The sequence below is a fragment of the Chenopodium album genome, chromosome 7, assembly GCF_948465745.1.
Source record: "Chenopodium album chromosome 7, dcCheAlbu1.1, whole genome shotgun sequence".
NCBI classification, from domain to species: Eukaryota; Viridiplantae; Streptophyta; class Magnoliopsida; order Caryophyllales; family Amaranthaceae; genus Chenopodium; species Chenopodium album.
In genome coordinates this window covers 56,817,960-56,839,158 of record NC_137840.1, presented here as the reverse complement: position 1 = coordinate 56,839,158, position 21,199 = coordinate 56,817,960, and the positions used below count along the sequence as shown (strand labels likewise).

The window sequence follows — 21,199 nt, the reverse complement described above, 5'->3', positions numbered from 1 at the left end:
CATTGTGATTGTGCAGGAGGTCCTTCATACTATGAAGATAAAACATGGTGGAAAGGGCTACATGACAATTAAAATTGACTTTGAAAAAGCCTATGATAGGCTCAAGTGGTCATTTATCCGAGATACCCTTATGGAGATGAAATTCCGATGTTGATGATTGAAGTAATTATGGAGTGCGTGACTTCCCCCTCGATGCGCATTCTTTGGAACGGGGAAAAAATCTGATGTCTTTTACCCTTCACGAGGCATAAGACAAGGTGACCCGTTATCTCCATACCACTTTGTCTTATGTATGGAGAGACTCAACCAAATCATCGAAGAGGCAATTATCAAGAAGTGGTGGAAGCCAATTCATGCTAGCCGTGGTGGTCCTCTTCTTTCCAACCTATTTTTTGCATACGACCTCATACTATTTGCAGAAGCTACGGCTGAGCAAGCTTTGGTTGTGAAGGATTGTCTGGAGCGCTTTTGTAAAGCGTCAGGTTAGCGTGTTAGCTTACCCAAACCCCATGTCTTCTTTTCCAGAAATATGCAAGCGGCAGACCAAGAGGCTATTAGTCATGCTCTAGGTATGCAAACCACAGAAGACCTTGGTTTTTACCTAGGGATGCCTACGTTTTCAAGCTGAGTCACTAGAGAAACTTATGCTCATTTATGTGAAAAAATCGATAGGCGACTCACAGGATGGAAGACGAAATATCTGTCACTAGCAGGGCGAATTACACTCACAAAGTCCACCATAACCACCTTGGCAAATTACTCTATGCAAACTGCCAAGCTTCCTAGAACAATCTGCGTTGAGATTGATAAAAAGCTAGAAGATTCGTTTGGGGAAGCACAGATTGATGTGTCCATTTTATATAGTATTTTACCCCTGTCCCTTGGTCATAATTAGTAGTGTTTTTGGCTCTTTAGGGCCATTTTATTACTAATATGTGTTTTCTAGTGTTTTCGTAGTTTTGGTTGAGTTTTGCAGGGAATTGCACCTTTGGAGCATTTTTCCTGAGATTTTTATGAAGCAACTACGAGCATTGGAGGAGCACGACCGTCGTTGAAGCCCAAGGCCGGCTAGAGCCATCGAGCCGGTGATTAAGGGCTCGGTATTTGGAATACCGAGGTTTGGACCGAGTATGCAAGACTCGAAGAAGAAGACCGGGCCCGATCGGGCAAGCATACGCCCGATCGGGCGGATGCGCGCAAGGGCAAGATGCGCAGCAAGCCAAGGCGCGCCCGATCGTGCGAGGCTTAGCACGATCGGGCGGTGCAGTGAGAAGAGTAGTGCGAGAAAAAAGGCGCGCCCGATCGGGCGGCCTCTAGCCCGATCGGGCGCGTGTTTCTGGAAAGACTCTTTTGACGAGCAATTAGTTTCTAATTAGGAGTTGTTTTAGTTTTGTTTTTAAGTACGTTTTTAGGACGATTAATTGGACTGATCATCTTCTCTCTTAGACTTTCTCTCTCTACTTAGTTTTCTCTTAGACTTTCTCTCTCTACTTAGTTCTCTCTCTCTTAATCTCTCTCTAAACCTTTGTTCTTATTTCTTTGATTAATTCCATATTTATTTTTGGTAACGATTTCTCTTCCCTTAATCTTAGTTATTTATTTTTATTCCTTTCATCATGATTTATTTTATCACCTTGATTAGTTTAGTTTTTAATATGTGTGAGTAGTTTAATTTCTAGGGTTTATGGGGATCTAATAAATAATATGAAGGGGTAAATTATTGTTGTTGATTATTAATGCTAGATTAATTTCCTATTGATTGGATTAATGCTCTGTGACTAGATTAGGCCTATCTTTTATGCATGAGTTTGACAATATTGATTCAAGAATCGAGAGATGAGAATTAATGTTTAGGTCTAGTTTCAATAGGCAAGTTAATTTATAAATGGTTAAGTCAAGATTCGAGAGATGAGATTTAATACCGGTAAATTAATTGTGTGATTGTAATACGTAGCGAGAGCCCTTTACAATCTGGTTAATTGATGCATTGATGATTGACTATTATTGATTATTGGTATTGCATGATAATTTCTTATTGGATTGTTTTAATGTTTTACAATTGCGGCTTGTAAAAGTATAGCAATATTAAATTGATGAATCGAGCAGATGTTAATTTGATATTAAAGGCTATTTTCAATAAGGACTTAGATCTAGTAAATTGCGAGAGCCTGTTAGATCTATGTTGATTAATAAATTGCGAGAGCCTGTTAATCATGTTATTTATGCAATGTCAATGATTGATTACTATGTTTTACCCTGGAGTATTATTTATTGGTGAACCTATGCCCTAGATCCCTTTATATATCGTTTTCTCCCTACTCTTATTCTTTGTAGTTTAGTTTCATACTTAATTATAAATATTGGTTACTTAGATAATTTAGATTATAACAATTAATTAGGAATAAAAAGACTTGTTTCCCTGTGGAGATCGACCCTACTTCCCTATCTACCTTAGTTAGTGATTTAGGTAATTATTTTTGATTAGGGGATACGACTTTACCCTGTCAACGGATGAGAAGCAGAGAATTCATTTGTTATTTTGGGATACTTTACAGCTTCCACGGGATAAAGGTGGAGTGGGTATGCGATCGGCTAGGCAAACCAACTCGGCCTTTCTTACTAAGCTTGGTTGGCGAGTCCTAAAAGAACCACAAGCCCTTTGGTCTAGGGAATTAAGAGCCAAATACTGTAAGGGGAGATGTGATATTGACATGTTTATTCCCACCAATAATATGTCAAATGTTTGGCGAGGAATCACTGAAAATGCAAACTGGATTAAAAAAGGGTCTCAAGTGGCTATTGGGAATGGAAAAAGGACTCTCTTTTGGGAGCATTGCTGGGCTTCTGACAAGCCATTGCGTAATCATGCTACTGCTGCAATCCCGAGTTCAGTGGAAGGGGCAATAGTTGAAGAAATGTGGGAAGCTGAAGGGGATGGAGATGGGATCTCTTTGCACACTTGCTGTCAGACCAGCATTTAAAATTAATTGCAGTTCATTCTGTCACTAAAAAATGCTGAAAACTGAAGATCAATTGTATTAGAAGGGTTCCACCAGTGGTGTTTTTTCAATGAAACACACTTTAAAACTCATGCGTGAAGATGATGTGATTCCTAGAAATCCAAAGTGGGAGCTAGCGTGGAGAACCCCGGTGCAACAAAGAATTAAAGTTTTTTTGTGGCTAATTCTTCATGATCGTATTCTCTGCAAAGCCAACAGACAAAGAAGGCATTTGACAGTTGATCCTCGCTGTCAGAGATGTAATCAGGGTGAGGATGAAACACTAATTCACATGCTGCGTGACTGCCCTGCTTCTCAAGATATTTGGAACAAAGTGGGAAGTGCTGCTAGATATCCTTCATTCAAATCTGGAAATCTGGATGAGTGGATGGTAAAGAATTTAGAAGCTGAGGGTCTCATATATTCTGAGAAATGGCCCACTTGCTTTGCCCTCACTCTATGGTGGATTTGGAGATGGAGGAACATGAGAGTGTTTGATAGAAGTGAAGACATACCTGTGCATACAGGTCATGAGTTCATTCGAAATCAAGCAGATGAGGCCTGGAATACTTTCTCTAATCCTAAAGGTCTGACATCAGATATATGCAAAGGTCCTGGACAAAAAAAAAGAGATCTTTGTGAAGTGGAAGGCACCTACTAATGGATGGTATGTTCTAAACACAGATGGGGCTGCAAAAGGTTCACCTGGACCTGCTGGTGGGGGAGGTGTACTGCGAGATGAAGAAGGCAGATTTCTGTAGAGTTTTGCTACTAATTATGGCATATGCTATGCATATAGAGCAGAGTTACTAGCACTAGAACATGGGCTACAAATGGTAAATCAACAAGGCATCAAGAAGATAATTATCCAGATGGATAACAAGGCCTGTGTAGAAGCTATGAACAATGCAACTAGGGGTGGCAATATCATCCAAATGCGATGGATAACTATCCACCCGATCCAAATATATGGATGAAAACTCGAACTTAAGCGGATGACGGATGGATGATGGATGAATTGAGTGACGGATCGGGTTGGATACGGATGATGATACATCCAACCCATCACCCGATCCATCACCCGACCCATCCATCCACCCGTTAAATTTATATATAAAAAAATAAAAATAAATACCTTTTTTAATAATTTAATGTCTATTGTAGTGTTAGGAATTGACATTTGTTTTAATTTAGTAAAAAAGGAACAAGTATTAGAAAGATGTATCAAAGTTTTAATAAAATTGATCACTTTTTTTTTTCAAATCTTGATTTTAATTATGAAAATAAAAAGTTTTATTTATATATTTATTTCACCCGAATTATCACCCTATCCACCCGATTCATCCATGGATGACGGATGGATCGGATGTGGATGAAAAAAAATTAGGTGATGGATGGGTCGAGTGATGGATGGATCGTTGGTGGATGGAGGCGGATGAAGCATCACCCGACCCACCTCCGATCCATTGCCATCTCTAAATGCAACTCATCAGCATGGAGAGTGTATGCACATCATCAATAATTGTCGTAGCCTTTGTAATTTGTTTTCTTCATTTTCTATTGTTCATTGTTTTAGGGAGGGGAATAGAGTGGCCGATAGGCTTGCTAATTTGGGGGTTAGTCTCCAAAAACGTGTGGTGTATTTCGATGATCCTCCATTCGAAATACAACACATTCTTCGAGAGGACTTAGTTGGGGTGGCCTTGCCACAGATGCTGGTGTAGTTATCTTTATTTATTTTGTTTGGGTTTATCCCTCATTTGCATCAAAAAAAAAAATAATTGCTCTCAGAATGTCATGTAAATCTTCAATTATTAATCTTTTTTTTTCTTTTTTTTTCTTTTTTTTTACAAGAGCATTTCAATTATTAATCGTTAAATATTATTTGGCCCTATGGATCGTGTTTTACAATTTTTGTCACCATGTATTGCCGGTTTTATTTAGATTAGTTTAACTAGGTGATGACATTAGTTATTTAACAGTAAACTAGTTTGGCTCGGACGATGTCTTGGGTCAATGTTTGTATTTTATTATATTGTAGTTATTTTTCTTTAAAATTCAATATTAAATGTTTAATTAGTCACTTTGATTAGACATTAAAGGGAGTAAACTTAAAAATATATGGTGGAAATATTTGATCCCATCAACGGTTACAAAATTTCATAGTGAATTAAAGTTGAAATTAAAAAATGAATTTAGGTTTGCTTATTAATTGAATAATGGACGAGGGGAAAAACTAGGTCGTTATCTAATCTTCCCTCGGTCAAACTAAATTTATAAACACTTAACAAACCTAAATACTAGTATAGAGGCAAGTCAAGGGTCGAACCCAAAGGAACGGTAATGTTCAAGCTCTTTCAATTATGCGCCTAAGCTAGGTCGAAGACGAAGGTAAGAGAGAATACTAACAACTAACAAAACAAGTAACCAAGGAAATAAAACACTAGGAACGAGGATCAACAAGTAATCATGTCAATTGCAACAACTTGGGAAGAGCATGCCAATCAAAGGTTGTGAGGACTAATGATAAGAGCAATCAATAGGAATCAAAGAGCTATCTCCTAATTGTTAAGCTAGGGTTCACTATGAATAACAAACTAAGAGAATCACAATCAAAACCAATCGATAATTGCAATTCCTAAATCAATTGTTCATGTCATTAGCAATTACAATGCTATCTAGCATAATTCTCAAGGCCTAATTGAATTACACACATGCTAACCTTCACTAATCACTTTAATCTCAACAATTAATCAACACAATTCCCAAATTAATCACAATTAATCAATCATACAAGTTTCACCCAATTCCTAGCCAAACAACTATTCAAGAATCATCATCTATCAACTAACAACTATGGAAATCAAGAATCAACAAAATATCAAGAACAATTACACTAATCAAGCATCAAACATCAAAATTAAACCAAACAAACATGAAATTAAACAAAGCAATAAGGTGAGATAGAGTTAAGAATGCTCATTGATAATAGAGAAGATCTTGAACACAATTGTCACCCTTGTATCTTCAATCTCTCAATCACCATTTAAATCCTTCACTTTCTCTCTCTAAAACTACTCATAATCTAGCCTAATCTATAGATAGAAGCTCTCAACCTAAGAGAGAAAACTATTCTAAGACTAAGAATTATGTGAATGAATGATAATAAAAACCCCCAAAAACAATATATAAGCAAAAGGAGAAAAGAAACATAAAATCGTAAAAGACCCAGAAGTCCGCGCTCTCGGAGAAATCGGCCGCGCCCGCGGACACCTCGGAAGCCGCGCCCGCGGCCGAAGCCCGCGGAGAGTTACTGCCCAAAATCGGCAGAAATGGGTTGCGGCAGATTTGCAGGGCCAACTTTGGAAGGCTGTAACTTACGATCTAAGAATTGTATGAAGGCGTGCGACCTATCATTGGAAAGCTCTTTAAGTCTAGTTTCCAACCCAACTTGAATCACCTCAATCCAATCTGTAGAACTCGAGATATGGCCGAAACAATGCACAAAGGTCCTTTTTGATACTTTGTAAGCCTTCATTTTCCTTTGTTTCTTGGATTGGCTTGACTTGCGTGCTTGGCTTCCCTAACTTGGCTCCGTTAAATTCCTTGAATGCACTTGAGCTCCCTCCTTGATGATTAAATCCCGGGAAGCTCGACACACCTACAAAACAAGTCAAACAAACGGAGAAGCGAGGGAAAAAGCCGAGAAATGAATAAAATAATAAGAAAACCACTAAAAGCACGCATTTCTCTAAACTAATACACAAACAGGAAAATCAAGCATTATTCCCTAAAAACACGACATAAAAGACTAAAAACGAGCATAGAAATATAAAGAAAACATAGCCTAAAGGTGCCATAAATGGCACGGATCAAATTCCCCCAAGCTAAACTTTTGCTCGTCCTCGAGCAAAATAAAATCCAACCCAAGGGAAAAATGATGAATTTATTCAAGCAAATAAAGAAACAAGAAAGAAAGAGGATGAGAACATACACTAACTCACTTTCGTAGGAATCACGGTCAATTTTAGCAACTAAAGACAAGTCATTTAAACCCCTAGATCGCCCTAGAGGACGAGAAATGCTCTCGTAAAGGTTTCCTAAGAGATTAACCCATAACTCTCATAATAATACAAACAAGGCAAAGCATAAAGAAGGAAATCAAAAGAAAAGAAGAGCAAACACATGTTCATGAAAGGACTTTTTAAAATGTACAAGCACAAATGAATGCAAATCTTTCTAAATAAGTAAGGGAGTGCACGCTCCAAATACCTAAGGTTAATTGAAACATAAATATGCTAAGCATAGGAACTAGTTATCACACTCCACTTTCATCCCAAACGGTATTACCGCGTTCCCCCTACTAATCTCATATCTCCCCTTAGTGAGCGTCTCATAGATTCCACGACGGAACCGGAAAAAGATCAAATTTTTGGCTTACTCGACATCTTGACCTCGCATCCCCTTTCCTTAGGCTATAACCCATGATTCCCTCCACCGATGAATGACTTAACCCCTAGGTCAAAAGGTCTTCCCAAAGGTTGTAACGAAAGGCAAAAAGGGTTAAGGTAGGCTAAATTTAAAATTTGGTGGTTAACCTAAATTGTGAAGCAAAGATTGCGCATTTCTTTACACCATAACCAATTAATCACCAAACAAAAATACCAACACCCCCAAGCTTATTCAAAGCTAAGATCACAAACATATACACAAAAAGCGTGAGAACGCTTCCCCCAAGCTTAAATGGAGCATTGTCCTCAATGCTAAAAAAGGAAGAATACTCACATAAAAATATTTTTGCATTTTTCACTTTTTTTTTATAATTCTTTATTAGTGCTTTGTCCTCGCCTCTTTTAACTTTGAACGAACGACTTTTTAAACTTTGCACTTGCTTTGTCCTTGCCTTTTTTTTTTTTTTTTTTTTTTTTTTTTTTTTTTTACTTTGGACGGCTTTTTACTAGACATATGCCAATATTCACAATGTATATACAACACAAACTTGCTCATAAACTTGAACCAAGTTCCAAACTTATAGACCACAATCTTCAACAACAATGACCATTGCTTCACAAAAACTAGTAATGAAAATGAAAATGAAACAAAAGGCTCAAGAGCTTAAGACGTGGCTTGAAAAGAAGGGAAAAAGGCTCAAGGGGTTAACAAGTAGGCAAATGTAAACCCAAAAACCAAAGAAAATGAAAACTATCCTAGAAAAGAAAAAGTACCACCCCGAAAAGATGCCTTTGTCCTCCCTAGGTGGTTCGGTCTCGGTCTTAGGAATCATACGTTAAGATTCTAGATTAGGTTTGCGAAAGTCAAGGATCCACGCCACTCATGCAAGAAAATGTTGAAAGCTTGAAAAAGTATGAATCTCACATGGTTGTAGCAAAAACTCACTAAGGTTGTCAAATCAAAGATAGGGAGCAACTACCAACATGCCACAAACAAGTAGAATCCGGTTTCATGATTCCCCTAGTTCTAGACAACTACCTTAGCATGCTTTATCCTAGAATCAACCAAACGTAATCTCAAACCGTACACACCACTACCATTTAGGAATAAAAGCATTCAAGTTTACAAGTCCAAATGTTACTATGTCCAAAGCAAGAACAAAACAAAACACATTGCAAATTTGCCTTGATAAAAACAAAAAACTTTTTGGAGTTTTTCAAAATAAAAGAACATGGAAAAGTATATACAAAGGTGCATAGCATATACGAATCAACATCCCATAAAACATGATAGAATACCCTCCCCCAAGCTTGAATGAGACAACATGCTCAATCATAAGGCATAGAAACCATGGGAGGGGGAAACAAGGAGATCAATCCAACAAACCAACATATGTCCAACAAGTCATCATCCACTAGAGAAAGAGCAAGGAAGGATATTACCGGATATTAGGTGGGTGTAAATACCCGCAAATGACCCAATTTTAACCTTTCAAAGCTAACAACCTCTATTATTGAATCTTGCCTTCTATATGCTAGCAAATGTGATGCTAATCTTCCTTGATTCTTTATCCAAATAGAAGCACCAAAGTATATCAAGTCATGTACCTAGAAAAAGGAACACAAACATTTCCATGAGAGAAAATCTATTCTTAAAAGAAAAGAAAATGAAAGCAATAATACACGGGTTACTTCCCGAGAAAGGCTTGCTTAAGGTCCAAGCTTGGCCGCTCTAGAAAATAATAATTCAACGCGCGCAAGAGCTTGTCAAATGTACTACTACACAATTCATAGGAGAGAAGGTAGGCAAATGACGCGAAGAGTACGTGCAACAAGGATAGTGCACACAAATGAGGAGAGAGATGCCAAGAAAAGGAAGAGGAAGAATCAAAAGAAAATTCAACAAAATATGAAGAAAAAGAAAAAGAAGGCAAACTCTCCTCAAAATATTTTTGGGTGGCAACGTCACCCTTTTCCTCAATTGGGGACAAATGAGCTTCATACAAATCATCATAGACAAAAGGGTCCCCAGTAGGCTCATTGACAAAAGAAGGGAGGGAAATAGGAGTGTAAGGGATATGGTTGAATCTTCTTGAAAAAGGGGTACGAGAAAAGAGAAAAGGGGCTATAGTCTCACAAATGAAATTTTTCTCACCACCATGCCTCAAATAACCAATAAGAGCATGGAAATCAATCATAGAGTCCTCAAAAGAAGAACACTCATGATATCCATCTCCCTCAAACATCCACCCTCCAAGAGGAACAACATAATCCCCTCCATCACAACTATGAACAATAACTCCCTCAACAACTTTAAAGCCTAAGGTCTCAAAACCATGCATGAATGGATGCAAATTCATTTCAAACTCATCTCTCTCCCATGAAGCATCCTCAATGAACTCATTTAAAAGGCTATGGGTTTTCTTTTGACTCTCAAAGAATGCATTGGTCATAACCTCAATCGAGTCGAAATACTCATGGATAGAAGAGTCACAAACATGCACATGAGACTCATCAAGATGGGAAAGAGGGTTAGAAATTTCAATATCAACACTCTCTTCATTCTCAACTCCTTCACCATCACTCAAATGCTCACCAATAGGATCCTCACACTCTCTTGGTTGCTCAAAATCATCATCATCATCCTCAACACACACATTAAATTGGGATTTATCACAAACAAGCATCAAGGATGACAATTGGCTTTCTAACTCTTCTCCTCTTCTCTTTTCCTCCTCAATACGCTCCTCATTCTTTTTCATTATCTCTAATTGACCTCTCATAGAATTAAGAATCATCTCCTTACTAGGTCCAAACTCATTATCAAGCTCAATGCGCCTAATTTGAGACTCAAATGTATCAACAAGAGATTCAAAAGATGTAGAAGGTTGAGCCTCAACAAGAGAAGAAGAAGTACAACCAATATTGGAAGAATCAACATTAAGATCATGAGCATATACATCACATTGGGGAGTGGGGGCACAATTTATAACATGAGATTCATCATTAAGGGAATGAAGCACATCACAAGAAGGCATGGTAAATAATGAAGAATATTGAAACACACCATTAGCATCAACTTGAGCTTGCACTTCATTATCATGAACAAAAGGAGAAATAAAGTTGAAATCATGTGTTCTAGGTTCACTTAAGGGATCATGTGACAAATCATGGGAATTCATGCTAATATTAGAAGAATCAAGACATTGCATATCAATATTAGACTCATGATTACCCCTATCATAAACATCCCTAGAAAACCAAACATAAAAATCCCAAGCATCATCAATTGACAATGCTCTAAATTCACCATTATGCATACATTCAACTTCATCCCTAGTTTGCTCGTTCAAACCAAAATAACAAATCTCACCAGCCTCCCAAATATTACAACAATTATAGTCCAAAAATCCCTCAAATCTAATGAAATATTCACAAAAAGGCTCATTGCTATATTGAGGAAATGATAGACATGCCATTTTTTTTTCCACAAAACAAACAAAAATCAAATAAAAGTAAAAATATACACAAAGACCTAGACTCAATCAATCAAAAACACTCAAACATAGACACCGTTCCCCGGCAACGGCGTCATTTTGACGAGGGGAAAAACTAGGTCGTTATCTAATCTTCCCTCAGTCAAACTAAATTTATAAACACTTAACAAACCCAAATACGAGTATAGAGGAAAGTCAAGGGTCGAACCCAAAGGAACGGTAATGTTCAAGCTCTTTCAATTATGCGCCTAAGCTAGGTCGAAGACGAAGGTAAGAGAGAATACTAACAACTAACAAAACAAGTAACCAAGGAAATAAAACACTAGGAACGAGGATCAACAAGTAATCATGTCAATTGCAACAACTTGGGAAGAGCATGCCAATCAAAGGTTGTGAGGACTAATGATAAGAGCAATCAATAGGAATCAAAGAGCTATCTCCTAATTGTTAAGCTAGGGTTCACTATGAATAACAAACTAAGAGAATCACAATCAAAACCAATCGATAATTGCAATTCCTAAATCAATTGTTCATGTCATTAGCAATTACAATGCTATCTAGCATAATTCTCAAGGCCTAATTGAATTACACACATGCTAACCTTCACTAATCACTTTAATCTCAACAATTAATCAACACAATTCCCAAATTAATCACAATTAATCAATCATACAAGTTTCACCCAATTCCTAGCCAAACAACTATTCAAGAATCATCATCTATCAACTAACAACTATGGAAATCAAGAATCAACAAAATATCAAGAACAATTACACTAATCAAGCATCAAACATCAAAATTAAACCAAACAAACATGAAATTAAACAAAGCAATAAGGTGAGATAGAGTTAAGAATGCTCATTGATAATAGAGAAGATCTTGAACACAATTGTCACCCTTGTATCTTCAATCTCTCAATCACCATTGAAATCCTTCACTTTCTCTCTCTAAAAATACTCCTAATCTAGCCTAATCTAGAGAGAGAAGCTCTCAACCTAAGAGAGAAAACTATTCTAAGACTAAGAATTATGTGAATGAATGATAATAAAAACCCCCAAAAACAATATATAAACAAAAGGAGAAAAGAAACTTAAAATCGTAAAAGACCTAGAAGTCCGCGCCCTCGGAGAAATCGGCCGCGCCCGCGGCCGAAGCCCGCGGAGAGTTACTGCCCAAAATCGGCAGAAATGGGTTGCGGCAGATTTGCAGGGTCAACTTTGGAAGGCTGTAACTTACGATCTAAGAATTGTATGAAGGCGTGCAACCTATCATTGGAAAGCTCTTCAAGTCTAGTTTCCAACCCAACTTGAATCACCTCAATCCAATCTGTAAAACTCGAGATATGGCCGAAACAATGCACAAAGGTCCTTTTTGATACTTTGTAAGCCTTCATTTTCCTTTGTTTCTTGGATTGGCTTGACTTGCGTGCTTGGCTTCCTAACTTGGCTCCGTTAAATTCCTTGAATGCAATTGAGCTCCCTCCTTGATGATTAAATCCCGGGAAGCTCGACACACCTACAAAACAAGTCAAACAAACGGAGAAGCGAGGGAAAAAGCCGAGAAATGAATAAAATAATAAGAAAACCACTAAAAGCACGCATTTCTCTAAACTAACACACAAACACGCAAATCAAGCATTATTCCCTAAAAACACGACATAAAAGACTAAAAACGAGCATAGAAATATAAAGAAAACATAGCCTAAAGGTGCCATAAATGGCACGGATCAATAATAAATAATGAAACAATAATATATTGAGTAGTTAATATAAAGTTGCGAAATAAGGTGCATGAATTAGAAAGTTACAACGTGTGGTTTAAATCATTCTGTTTTAAAAAAAAAAAAAGTATTAAGAGACGTTGGTAGTTTGATGGTAGATGTCGTTTTTAAGCTTAATGGTTCAAATTATATTTCAATCATAAATTTACATTGAATTTTGATATTTAGTGTGGAGGAAAAGGTCTTGACATGTCACTGCTCATGTGTCGCCAAATCTATAATCTATAATTAATACTAAAGTAGCAACCGTTGACATCAAAACACATGTTATGTTGTCATTAAATATTTTTCCTCCGAAAATATAATTGATGTCATCGTTTTGTATTTTTATTTTATTTTATTAAAAATTTTGGTCAATTGCATTATTATTAGTATCAAATTTTGATAATTGGTCAATTCTATTTAACAATAATAATTTAATTTGTCTTCCTCAAATACTATTTCATCATTCAATTTTTCTATGAGCTTTATTTTTATTTATTTTTTAATATTTTATGTTTCATGTTTTAATAATAATTTTGTTTTAATTTTGGTTTGAAAAAATTATTAAATTTAGAAAAATTTATTTGATCAAATCGTGCATTGCACGAGACTAATCTAGTTTATTAAATAAAGACAGACATATGATGATACCAGGTTATCCAATTGAGTTTTAATAATATTAATATAGATTTGAATAAAGAAAGGGAAACGAGTAAAGAAAGGGAAAGGAGTAAAAAAAGGGAGGGAGGGAGGGAGGGAGGGAGGGAAAGGATTGTTGGTTACAATTTAATTCCTCCATTTCCCTCCCCTCTAATTGAGTAAGTATAGGCCAATACCTGGTATAGTTAATATCGATGTTGAGGAGAGGAAAATATAGAGAAAAAGTGGTGAGCGGAAATTTTCTTTCTTCACCATTAAGAGTGCTTTGATAGCGTAATTAGTTTAGTAATTTGTCTTGTGTGTGACCACTTATAAAAGAACAAATTAACTCGTATAACACTGACCAAATAACCTCTGTTATACTTTAGGGTGCCTCCAATTCACTCGATTTTTATTTATTTGAACTTATCTGATCTTATATGAACTTATCTGATCTTATTTAAACTTATTTTAGTTATAAATTTAATTGGGTAGCCCTGATTAACCCTTATCACAACTTATCTGAACTTATTATTTTCTAAACTTATCTTAATAGAGCTTATTAACCCTTTTCTGAACTTATTAACCTTGAAATAAGTGGAAATAAGGTGAACAAAGTAACCTTATAACACTAACCAAGTAACCCTATATCAGTATATCACTGATTAAGTAACACATCTATTACTGATCAAGTAACCCTATTACACTACGAAATAACTCATGTCATACAATGTGACCAGACACATATAAGTTTTTTTTTTTTTTGGGAATAACAGACACATATAAGACTTTGCAATTAGTTTTTTTTTTTTTTTTGAAACCTGTGATTAGTTGAACATCTCTTACGAGTACATTGTAAATTTTGAGAGCACAAATTTAAGCCCTTTAAAAACGGGTAAATTCAAGTTGATCTCTGAGATAAATGATGTGAATAAATCTCCTCTCATAATTTATTCATTTTCTTTTATTTTTTAAATGATAAAAGTAAAATAATAAAGTGACACAGATTTCAACACATAAAGTTGTGAGAGGAGATAAATTAGAATATCTAAGATCAAATGGGGCTCCCTCTTTAAAACCACCCCCAAAAAGGAAATTCTTCAATTGTTTCCCCCCTTATTTCTCAGTTCTCACACCCACGGCCACCATTTGAGCTCCTCCACTCGTTGCCTTTAGTTTTCCATTTTCCATTACTCAAACTCCCTCTCTTTAGCTTCTTCTACCCATCAAATTACAATCAAAATTAAGCAAATCGAAAGTCTATAAATCAAATACTAAACTCTTAGAACACAAATTTCCGTTGATTGCTATCAATCACGACAGTCATGGCGGCGGCAGCAGCAACAGCAACAGCAACAGCGGTGTCGGGTGGACAAAGAACAGTACTCATTACAGGCGTTAGCCGAGGTTTAGGCAGAGCTTTAGCTCTTGAAATGGCTAAACGAGGTCATTGTGTTGTTGGGTGTGGTCGTTCTCAAGATAGAATTGATTCTCTTCAAGCTGAACTTCACAATTCTCCTTCTTCTTCTACTTCTGAAGATTCATCCCATCTTCTTCTCAATGTTGATGTGGTAATTTTCATAATTATAATTCATTTAATCTGTTCTTTTTTTTGGTGGGGTTCTTTGAATTTTGAATATGAATTGATTAATTGGGATTAATGGGTTCAATTTTGGGTGTAGAGGTTGAATAATAGTGTGCAGGATCTTGCTAAGTTGCTTGTTGAGAAGAAACGGATTCCTGATATTATTGGTATGTTGTTTTCTTCTTGTTGATTAGTTTTTGAATATTTGTTTGTTATTATTTTGTAGATGGGTTTATTCTTATGATTATTAGGAGGACAATTGATTTTTGCAATTTGAATTTAAATTAGGTTGATTAATTGTAAAGGGTATTGGATTTCTACGCCGAAACAGGCTATATAGTTGGCAAGATTTTGTTTCAAACTATTTTCGGATTCGTCCATGTGGGTTTCTGCTGCTTGTCTCAAATTAAATTTTATTGCCCTGTGATGTTCATTTAAATCTAAACTATTCAGGGTTTCGATAGCTTGTCTTGAACAATGGTATGAGTTTGCCTTGAATATCACTCGTAATTGGTGTTTGTATGCCATATGATGAAAGGTCTAATAGGAATAGCTATTGGATTGTTAAGAGGGTAAATTTGAGTAGACTTGGAGACCACTCGTAATGTCATAGACTGGAGCTTTATGAGAGGGTACTGAGTTAGTGGTATAGTATGATGATTAGTCACTGTGTTGTATATTATTTCACATCAATAGTTAAATTTACATTATCAATATGACAATTTATTTAGGACAGAAGGAGTGCGTTGTGGAAAGGTCTTTATTGCTTTAGTTAGTGTTCTTGACGTTACCGAGAAAACTTAACAGTGGTGGGTTTAGATGTTGCATATTTGTCATATAAAAAAATGTGTCCGATATCTATCTCTTAATAAGACTTTGATGTACAAGGCGATTGGTTAAGATGAAGTTAGTCTCTTTTTGTGATGCACTAAAAGGTTACTTGGAGACCATAGTTTGGCATATTTTGTTAGGCAACATAATTTCATCAATTTTATTATAAGAGACAGTAGGCAACACAGAGACAATATGCAACTAGCCTTTTTACCTGGAGATTTCGGTTAATGGTTGTCATGGCGTACTAAGTTTGGCTATGACGTGAAAAAGAAACTATTGCTAAAGAGCTCGTCTATAGAGGAAATTGGGAAATTTTTTTAAGTAATAATCACCTTATAAAAGCTAAAGACATAAAGCCTGAAGCTGATTTTCTTTAAGCAACTATGGTTCGTGTATCTTCTATAGAATAATATTTGCAATTGATGTAAGAACTCAAGAAAGCTTCTTTTTACCAATTTATTTCTCTTCTCCATACTAATTGTTTTAAAAAAAAATTCACTCATATGAAGACGAAAGGTTTGTGTCAATTTTTTATTTATATCATGCTTCATCTTTTTTCAGTTAGTCATATTATAATTTTCTTGCAGTAAATAATGCTGGCACCATTAATAAAAACAACACCCTGTGGGAGGTTCCAGCAGAAGAGTTTGATACTGTGATTGATACTAATGTGAAGGGGGTTGCTAACATGCTCCGTCACTTCATCCCTCTTATGATCGAGAGGAAGCATGGTATCATCGTTAATCTGTCATCTGGATGGGGGCGATCTGCTGCTGCTCAGGTAAAGTCGTAAAGAGTTTTGTTGTTATATTCTGCTCGTAGTCATACTTGCACTATCATTTTTCTTGAATACTGCTGTATGTTTCCAGTAATGGACTTGAGAGTACTAGAGTGATTTAAGGGAAATCCCGGAGAGCAAATTCTTAAAGCAAGGAGATAGAAAATTAAAATTTGAATTATCATCATTGTGAATACATCCATATCTTACAGTGAGTATGAAGAGAAAATTTTGACTTTTTCAGATTAAATGCAAATAAAGAAGTTGCCGAAGAGTCATACGGAGACTGACTTGAGAAGCTAAAACTGCAACTTGCGAGGACAGAGGGATAAAGATAGAGTTTTACTGATGTAATGTTGGTAAAACTATTTATTACTGCACTTGAAAGATAAAAATGAATGAGATCTTATGATATTGCCAAATAGCAGTTTAGGAAATTGTTGAGCTTTTAGAAGGTTTGTCTCTCCAACGAGCAGATTTTAAAATATAAGTGCCTAGATAATGCCAAAAAAAAGTAATCTTTTCTCAGCTTAGAAAGTTAGATTTTTTTGAAGAGTCAACACTTTATGGGGACATGCTTGGTACATGAGATACTGTCAAATTTTGGGAGGTTATATATGAATATAAATGAAGACAAATGTTTCCACGTATGTGTAAATGTTTAAATCCAGGAGGTTGCACGGAACTATGTTTTTGATGCTATCAACAAACCAATCTTAGCACTTTGCTTGAAGTTGATCATGGATTTGCGCTTTTGAAAAGGCTAATGGTTTTGTATCAATATAGGGAAATTAATTAGTCACTGGTAAGCTGTTGATATAGGCTTAGGTGGGCAAAGTAATAATTTTTCCACGTATGTGTAAATGTGTAATTGTACTGCAAACATATTTATTGGTGGCCTCAGAGAAAAGGGAGAGGATATCTGTTATGGGTAATGGAAAAACAGTTTTCTTTTCTCAGCTTAGAATCTTTTGAAGTGTCAAGGAAACGTTTTTTGGGGACATGTTTGATATATGAGACACTGTCAAAATTGGGGAGGTTATATATAAACAAAAATGAAGACATGTCTTAAACTCTAGGAGGTTATATATGAACAACTACTTTGTATGTTTTTTGTGTCATCAACAAAACAATCTTAACACCTTGCGTGAAGTTGATCATGCTTTTGCTGTTTTGGAAAGGCTAATGGTTTTGTAATGATGTGGGGGATGAAATTGGTCACTAGTGAGCCATTGACATAGGCTTTAGTGGGAATTCTTTTGAATTTCCAGATGTATGTATTTGATAGGTGGCCTCAGAAAAAGGGGAGGGGATATCTGTGATGGGTAATTGTCTACGTGCAGGTTGCAGCAGTTCAAAACTTAAGGAATAAAATAAATAATAACAATGTGAATTATTCATTGATTAGGGTTGCTAGAAGTTATTCAATTACGTTTTCCAGCTTGATAAGTTGAATTGTATTGATTGCCTGATAAGAAATTGAGATTTTTTTTTTGAAAGAATAAGAAATTGAGAATTGACCCGTCTCTTTTTGTTCTGCTAGGTTGCTCCTTACTGTGCTTCAAAATGGGCGGTTGAGGGTCTGACTAGAGCAGTTGCAAAGGAGCTGAGTAGTGGTATGGCAATTGTTGCTCTTAGTCCTGGAGTGATACATACTGAGATGCTCGAATCCTGCTTTGGAAGTACAGCTCATGTCTATCCTAAGCCTGATCAGTGGTAATATATGAGTTTTCCTTTTCTCTATACAAGTTATGAGCTAGTAATGCTTTTTATTCAGATATATTTTATGTACCATGCTTATCAAAGAACCTTATTTTCTTCACATTTTCTATATATTTGATTGTATCTGTTTCTTATTGGTATATATTATGTTTCAAATGTTGAAACCAGTATATCAGGCCATCCCTATAGCCGGCTGAGAAACTTCTTGGTGGCTTTTGTGGTGCTTGTTTAGGCTTTTCTTATTCCAATAACAGTTTTGGGGAATATACTTGTTGGCTACCTCATGTATATTCATTAACTCAACTACAAATCAACTATCCAATTTCTTAAACTTTCTTAATACAGTTGCCTTTTAAGTACTACTTCTTTTGTCAAAAAAAAAAAAAGTACTACTTCTGTTTCCCCAAGTATTACTCTTTTTCGAATTTATTTGTTTCTCTATGATTTAATCACTTTTACCTTCTTGAGATCATTTCATTTATGTCAACCTTTTATTCACAATTTATCATCTCCTACCCAACTTTGTCAGACCCCCCTGGTAGTTTTTGTAAACTCTTCTCTTTCTCTCTCTCTAAATGCAAAAGTACCCACATGGCCACATGAGTATTCTCCCTCTTGAATTATCCTTGCTAGATATAGAGTTTGGAAAAAAGAGTATTCCCTCCATCTCTATTTTTTTTGCCCCATCTAATTTTTTTGGGGGTGAAACTTAAAAAACTTTTACCACGAATTCTCACTAATCTATAAGCAATAATATAGTCAAATGGGATCTTGTTAGATTCGTTATAGTGTCTACTTTAATAATATCATATTTTAAATATTTGTGCATATAAAATTGAAGATATTTATTTTTTAAGACGTATCTTGAAGTTCATATTTTGCGAAAAGTTTAATGAGACGGGGGAGTAATTGACCAAACCAGCAATCAATTAACAACTGATAAGCTAGACAAATAAACTCTTACAATCAGTTTTAGCTAAAATTTGTGTAGCATATAGAGCCTATGTTTATTTCACAAAGAAAAATGTCCCTAAATAAGTGTTGTTTGAGAATACTATTCTTTTTTTTCATAATGTGCTAAACAATTTGAGTATAGAACTTGATCATTTCGATTATCTGACATCTCAAATATGAATTCACTCCACTACTAGATCTAAACTCACAAAAGACGAGCCATACAAACATACTAAGAACACTTTTGGCTAAAAGGGAATGGGTAGCCTGTGCATGCTAGGAACGCTATTGGTTAAGAGGGGAATGGGTAACATTGGGAATTGTCGAGGAGAGACAGAGACAACTTGCATCCGAAGCTGGTTCCTGTGGCTGCACCTGTCCATGTTGGGTAGGCAGTCAGGTATAAGAATGGGTTGCAGATTTAGGAGGTGGAAAGGAAGATGTTTTGGGAGTGACAGCAAAGGGCTCCAAGGCCTGGGCCTTCTTTAATCTGTCAAGACCTGCTCTTCCATACATTTATCTTTTATTCCCACCAATCCTGGCAGCTGTGGCAAGGTCTCTGAATTTCTGGAATAAATTTAGCAGCACCAATCTCAGCAGTAGAGAATTGAAGAGCAACCAAACAAGCCTCTGGGATTACATTTCTAACCAAACAAATTTCATTTGATCAGCAAGGGATAGCTTAAACACTCAATTAACACTGTGTTATCTACTAAGAAGGTGAACTTTACCAATACATGCCACTTCACTAAACATAACTGTATAGTGTACATATATGTTAGTATGTTACAGAGGCAAGGGTAATAGAAAGTGAAGGGAAGATTTAGTTTGATGGGGATCAGTGAGGATGAGAGCATTGACGGGTGCCACGTGTCAGAGAAAATGGTGCTTTGGTTGTTTCAAACCATCCCATGATACCAGTCCACTTCATGATTTCATTGTTCTCTCTATGAGTATGTTATGCTTGAGAAAAGTTTCAGGTTGAATGTTAGATATGTCCTTGTTGCAAAATTCTGCTGCATACATGTATTGTTGTCTGAAAAATACATGTACGACTTAGTTTGCTGATTTTTTAACTGACAGTAAGCAATGCTTCATCCGTTACTTTCAGTCTATTTCATTGCATGACAAGCTAACAGAGTTGGTGGTTGTTGGACATGAAATTGTTGAAGCTATGATTATTGTTGGGCATCAAATAGTTGAAGCTATATGACATGTATTCTGCCATAAAAATAATCATACCGGTAGATGTGATTTGTTATGCACTTGTATGAGATTAACTTTATTCATATTTTCTTGCAGGGCTCCAAGGGCAGCAACCATGATACTTAATCTGACATCTGCTGACAATGGTGCATCATTAACTGTGTAAAGACTAAAGAGTAAAAGCTAATTTAACCAGTGTTTTTTCCTTTACAAATAATTGAAATTTTGATAGATTGTATAATGCGTAGATGGGACCTGTATTCCTGTTCTCTTATTGCTCAATCTCTATCTAGGAGGATCATAATTTGAAATGTAACCACAGATTTGCAGTACTGTGACTTAAATTTAGCTTGACTTGTAAATTTTGTATTCTCCCCTCTCATATTATTGCTCAGGTAGATAGCAGTCACAACACTACCCCTCTGAGGCTGTGACCTCCTTGCCTATAGGAACTCCCTCCTAACTTCCTAAGGATGTGGGAAGAACTGCGGACATTCTAGTACTCTACCTTCCTCTGTTGTGTCTAGACACAGTTGTTTGAATTATCAAACACTCGAATTTTAAAACTTGCTCTGGACTACCCCGAACAGAAAAACATGCCCTTTAGGTTAGGTTGCTTGACTACTTGCATTTCATCAAGGCGGTGTGGGTGCCTGGGTGATGGTGTGATGGTGAGTTGGGTGGTGGTCAGATTTTTCCAGCATTTTTCTGCTTAGTTTGATTGTTTTGTTATGAATTATTGTTTAGTTTAGCTACTGTGAAGGATGGTTTT

The 21,199-nt window shown here is 36.1% G+C and overlaps 1 protein-coding gene across 1 annotated transcript; it reads left to right on the top strand.

The window, feature by feature from the left end:
• The first annotated feature begins 14,455 nt into the window (after nt 1-14,455).
• Nucleotides 14,456-20,806, top strand: LOC145637960 (NADPH-dependent pterin aldehyde reductase-like). The gene is made up of 5 exons (XM_081688950.1): nt 14,456-14,919; nt 15,031-15,100; nt 16,355-16,548; nt 18,089-18,261; nt 20,524-20,806. Exons 1-5 carry the CDS (start codon nt 14,674-14,676, stop codon nt 20,591-20,593), a joined length of 753 nt encoding a protein of 250 aa, XP_081545076.1. The 5' UTR covers nt 14,456-14,673; the 3' UTR covers nt 20,594-20,806.
• Nucleotides 20,807-21,199: the final 393 nt, after the last annotated feature.

Excerpts from the sequence above, each read along its gene's own strand:
- LOC145637960 (XM_081688950.1), top strand. The coding sequence starts at position 14,674 with ATGGCGGCGGCAGCAGCAACAGCAACAGCAACAGCGGTGTCGGGTGGA. Across the intron at positions 14,920-15,030 it reads TTCTTCTCAATGTTGATGTG|AGGTTGAATAATAGTGTGCA; the intron begins GTAATTTTCATA and ends TTTTGGGTGTAG. Across the intron at positions 18,262-20,523 it reads TATCCTAAGCCTGATCAGTG|GGCTCCAAGGGCAGCAACCA; the intron begins GTAATATATGAG and ends ATTTTCTTGCAG.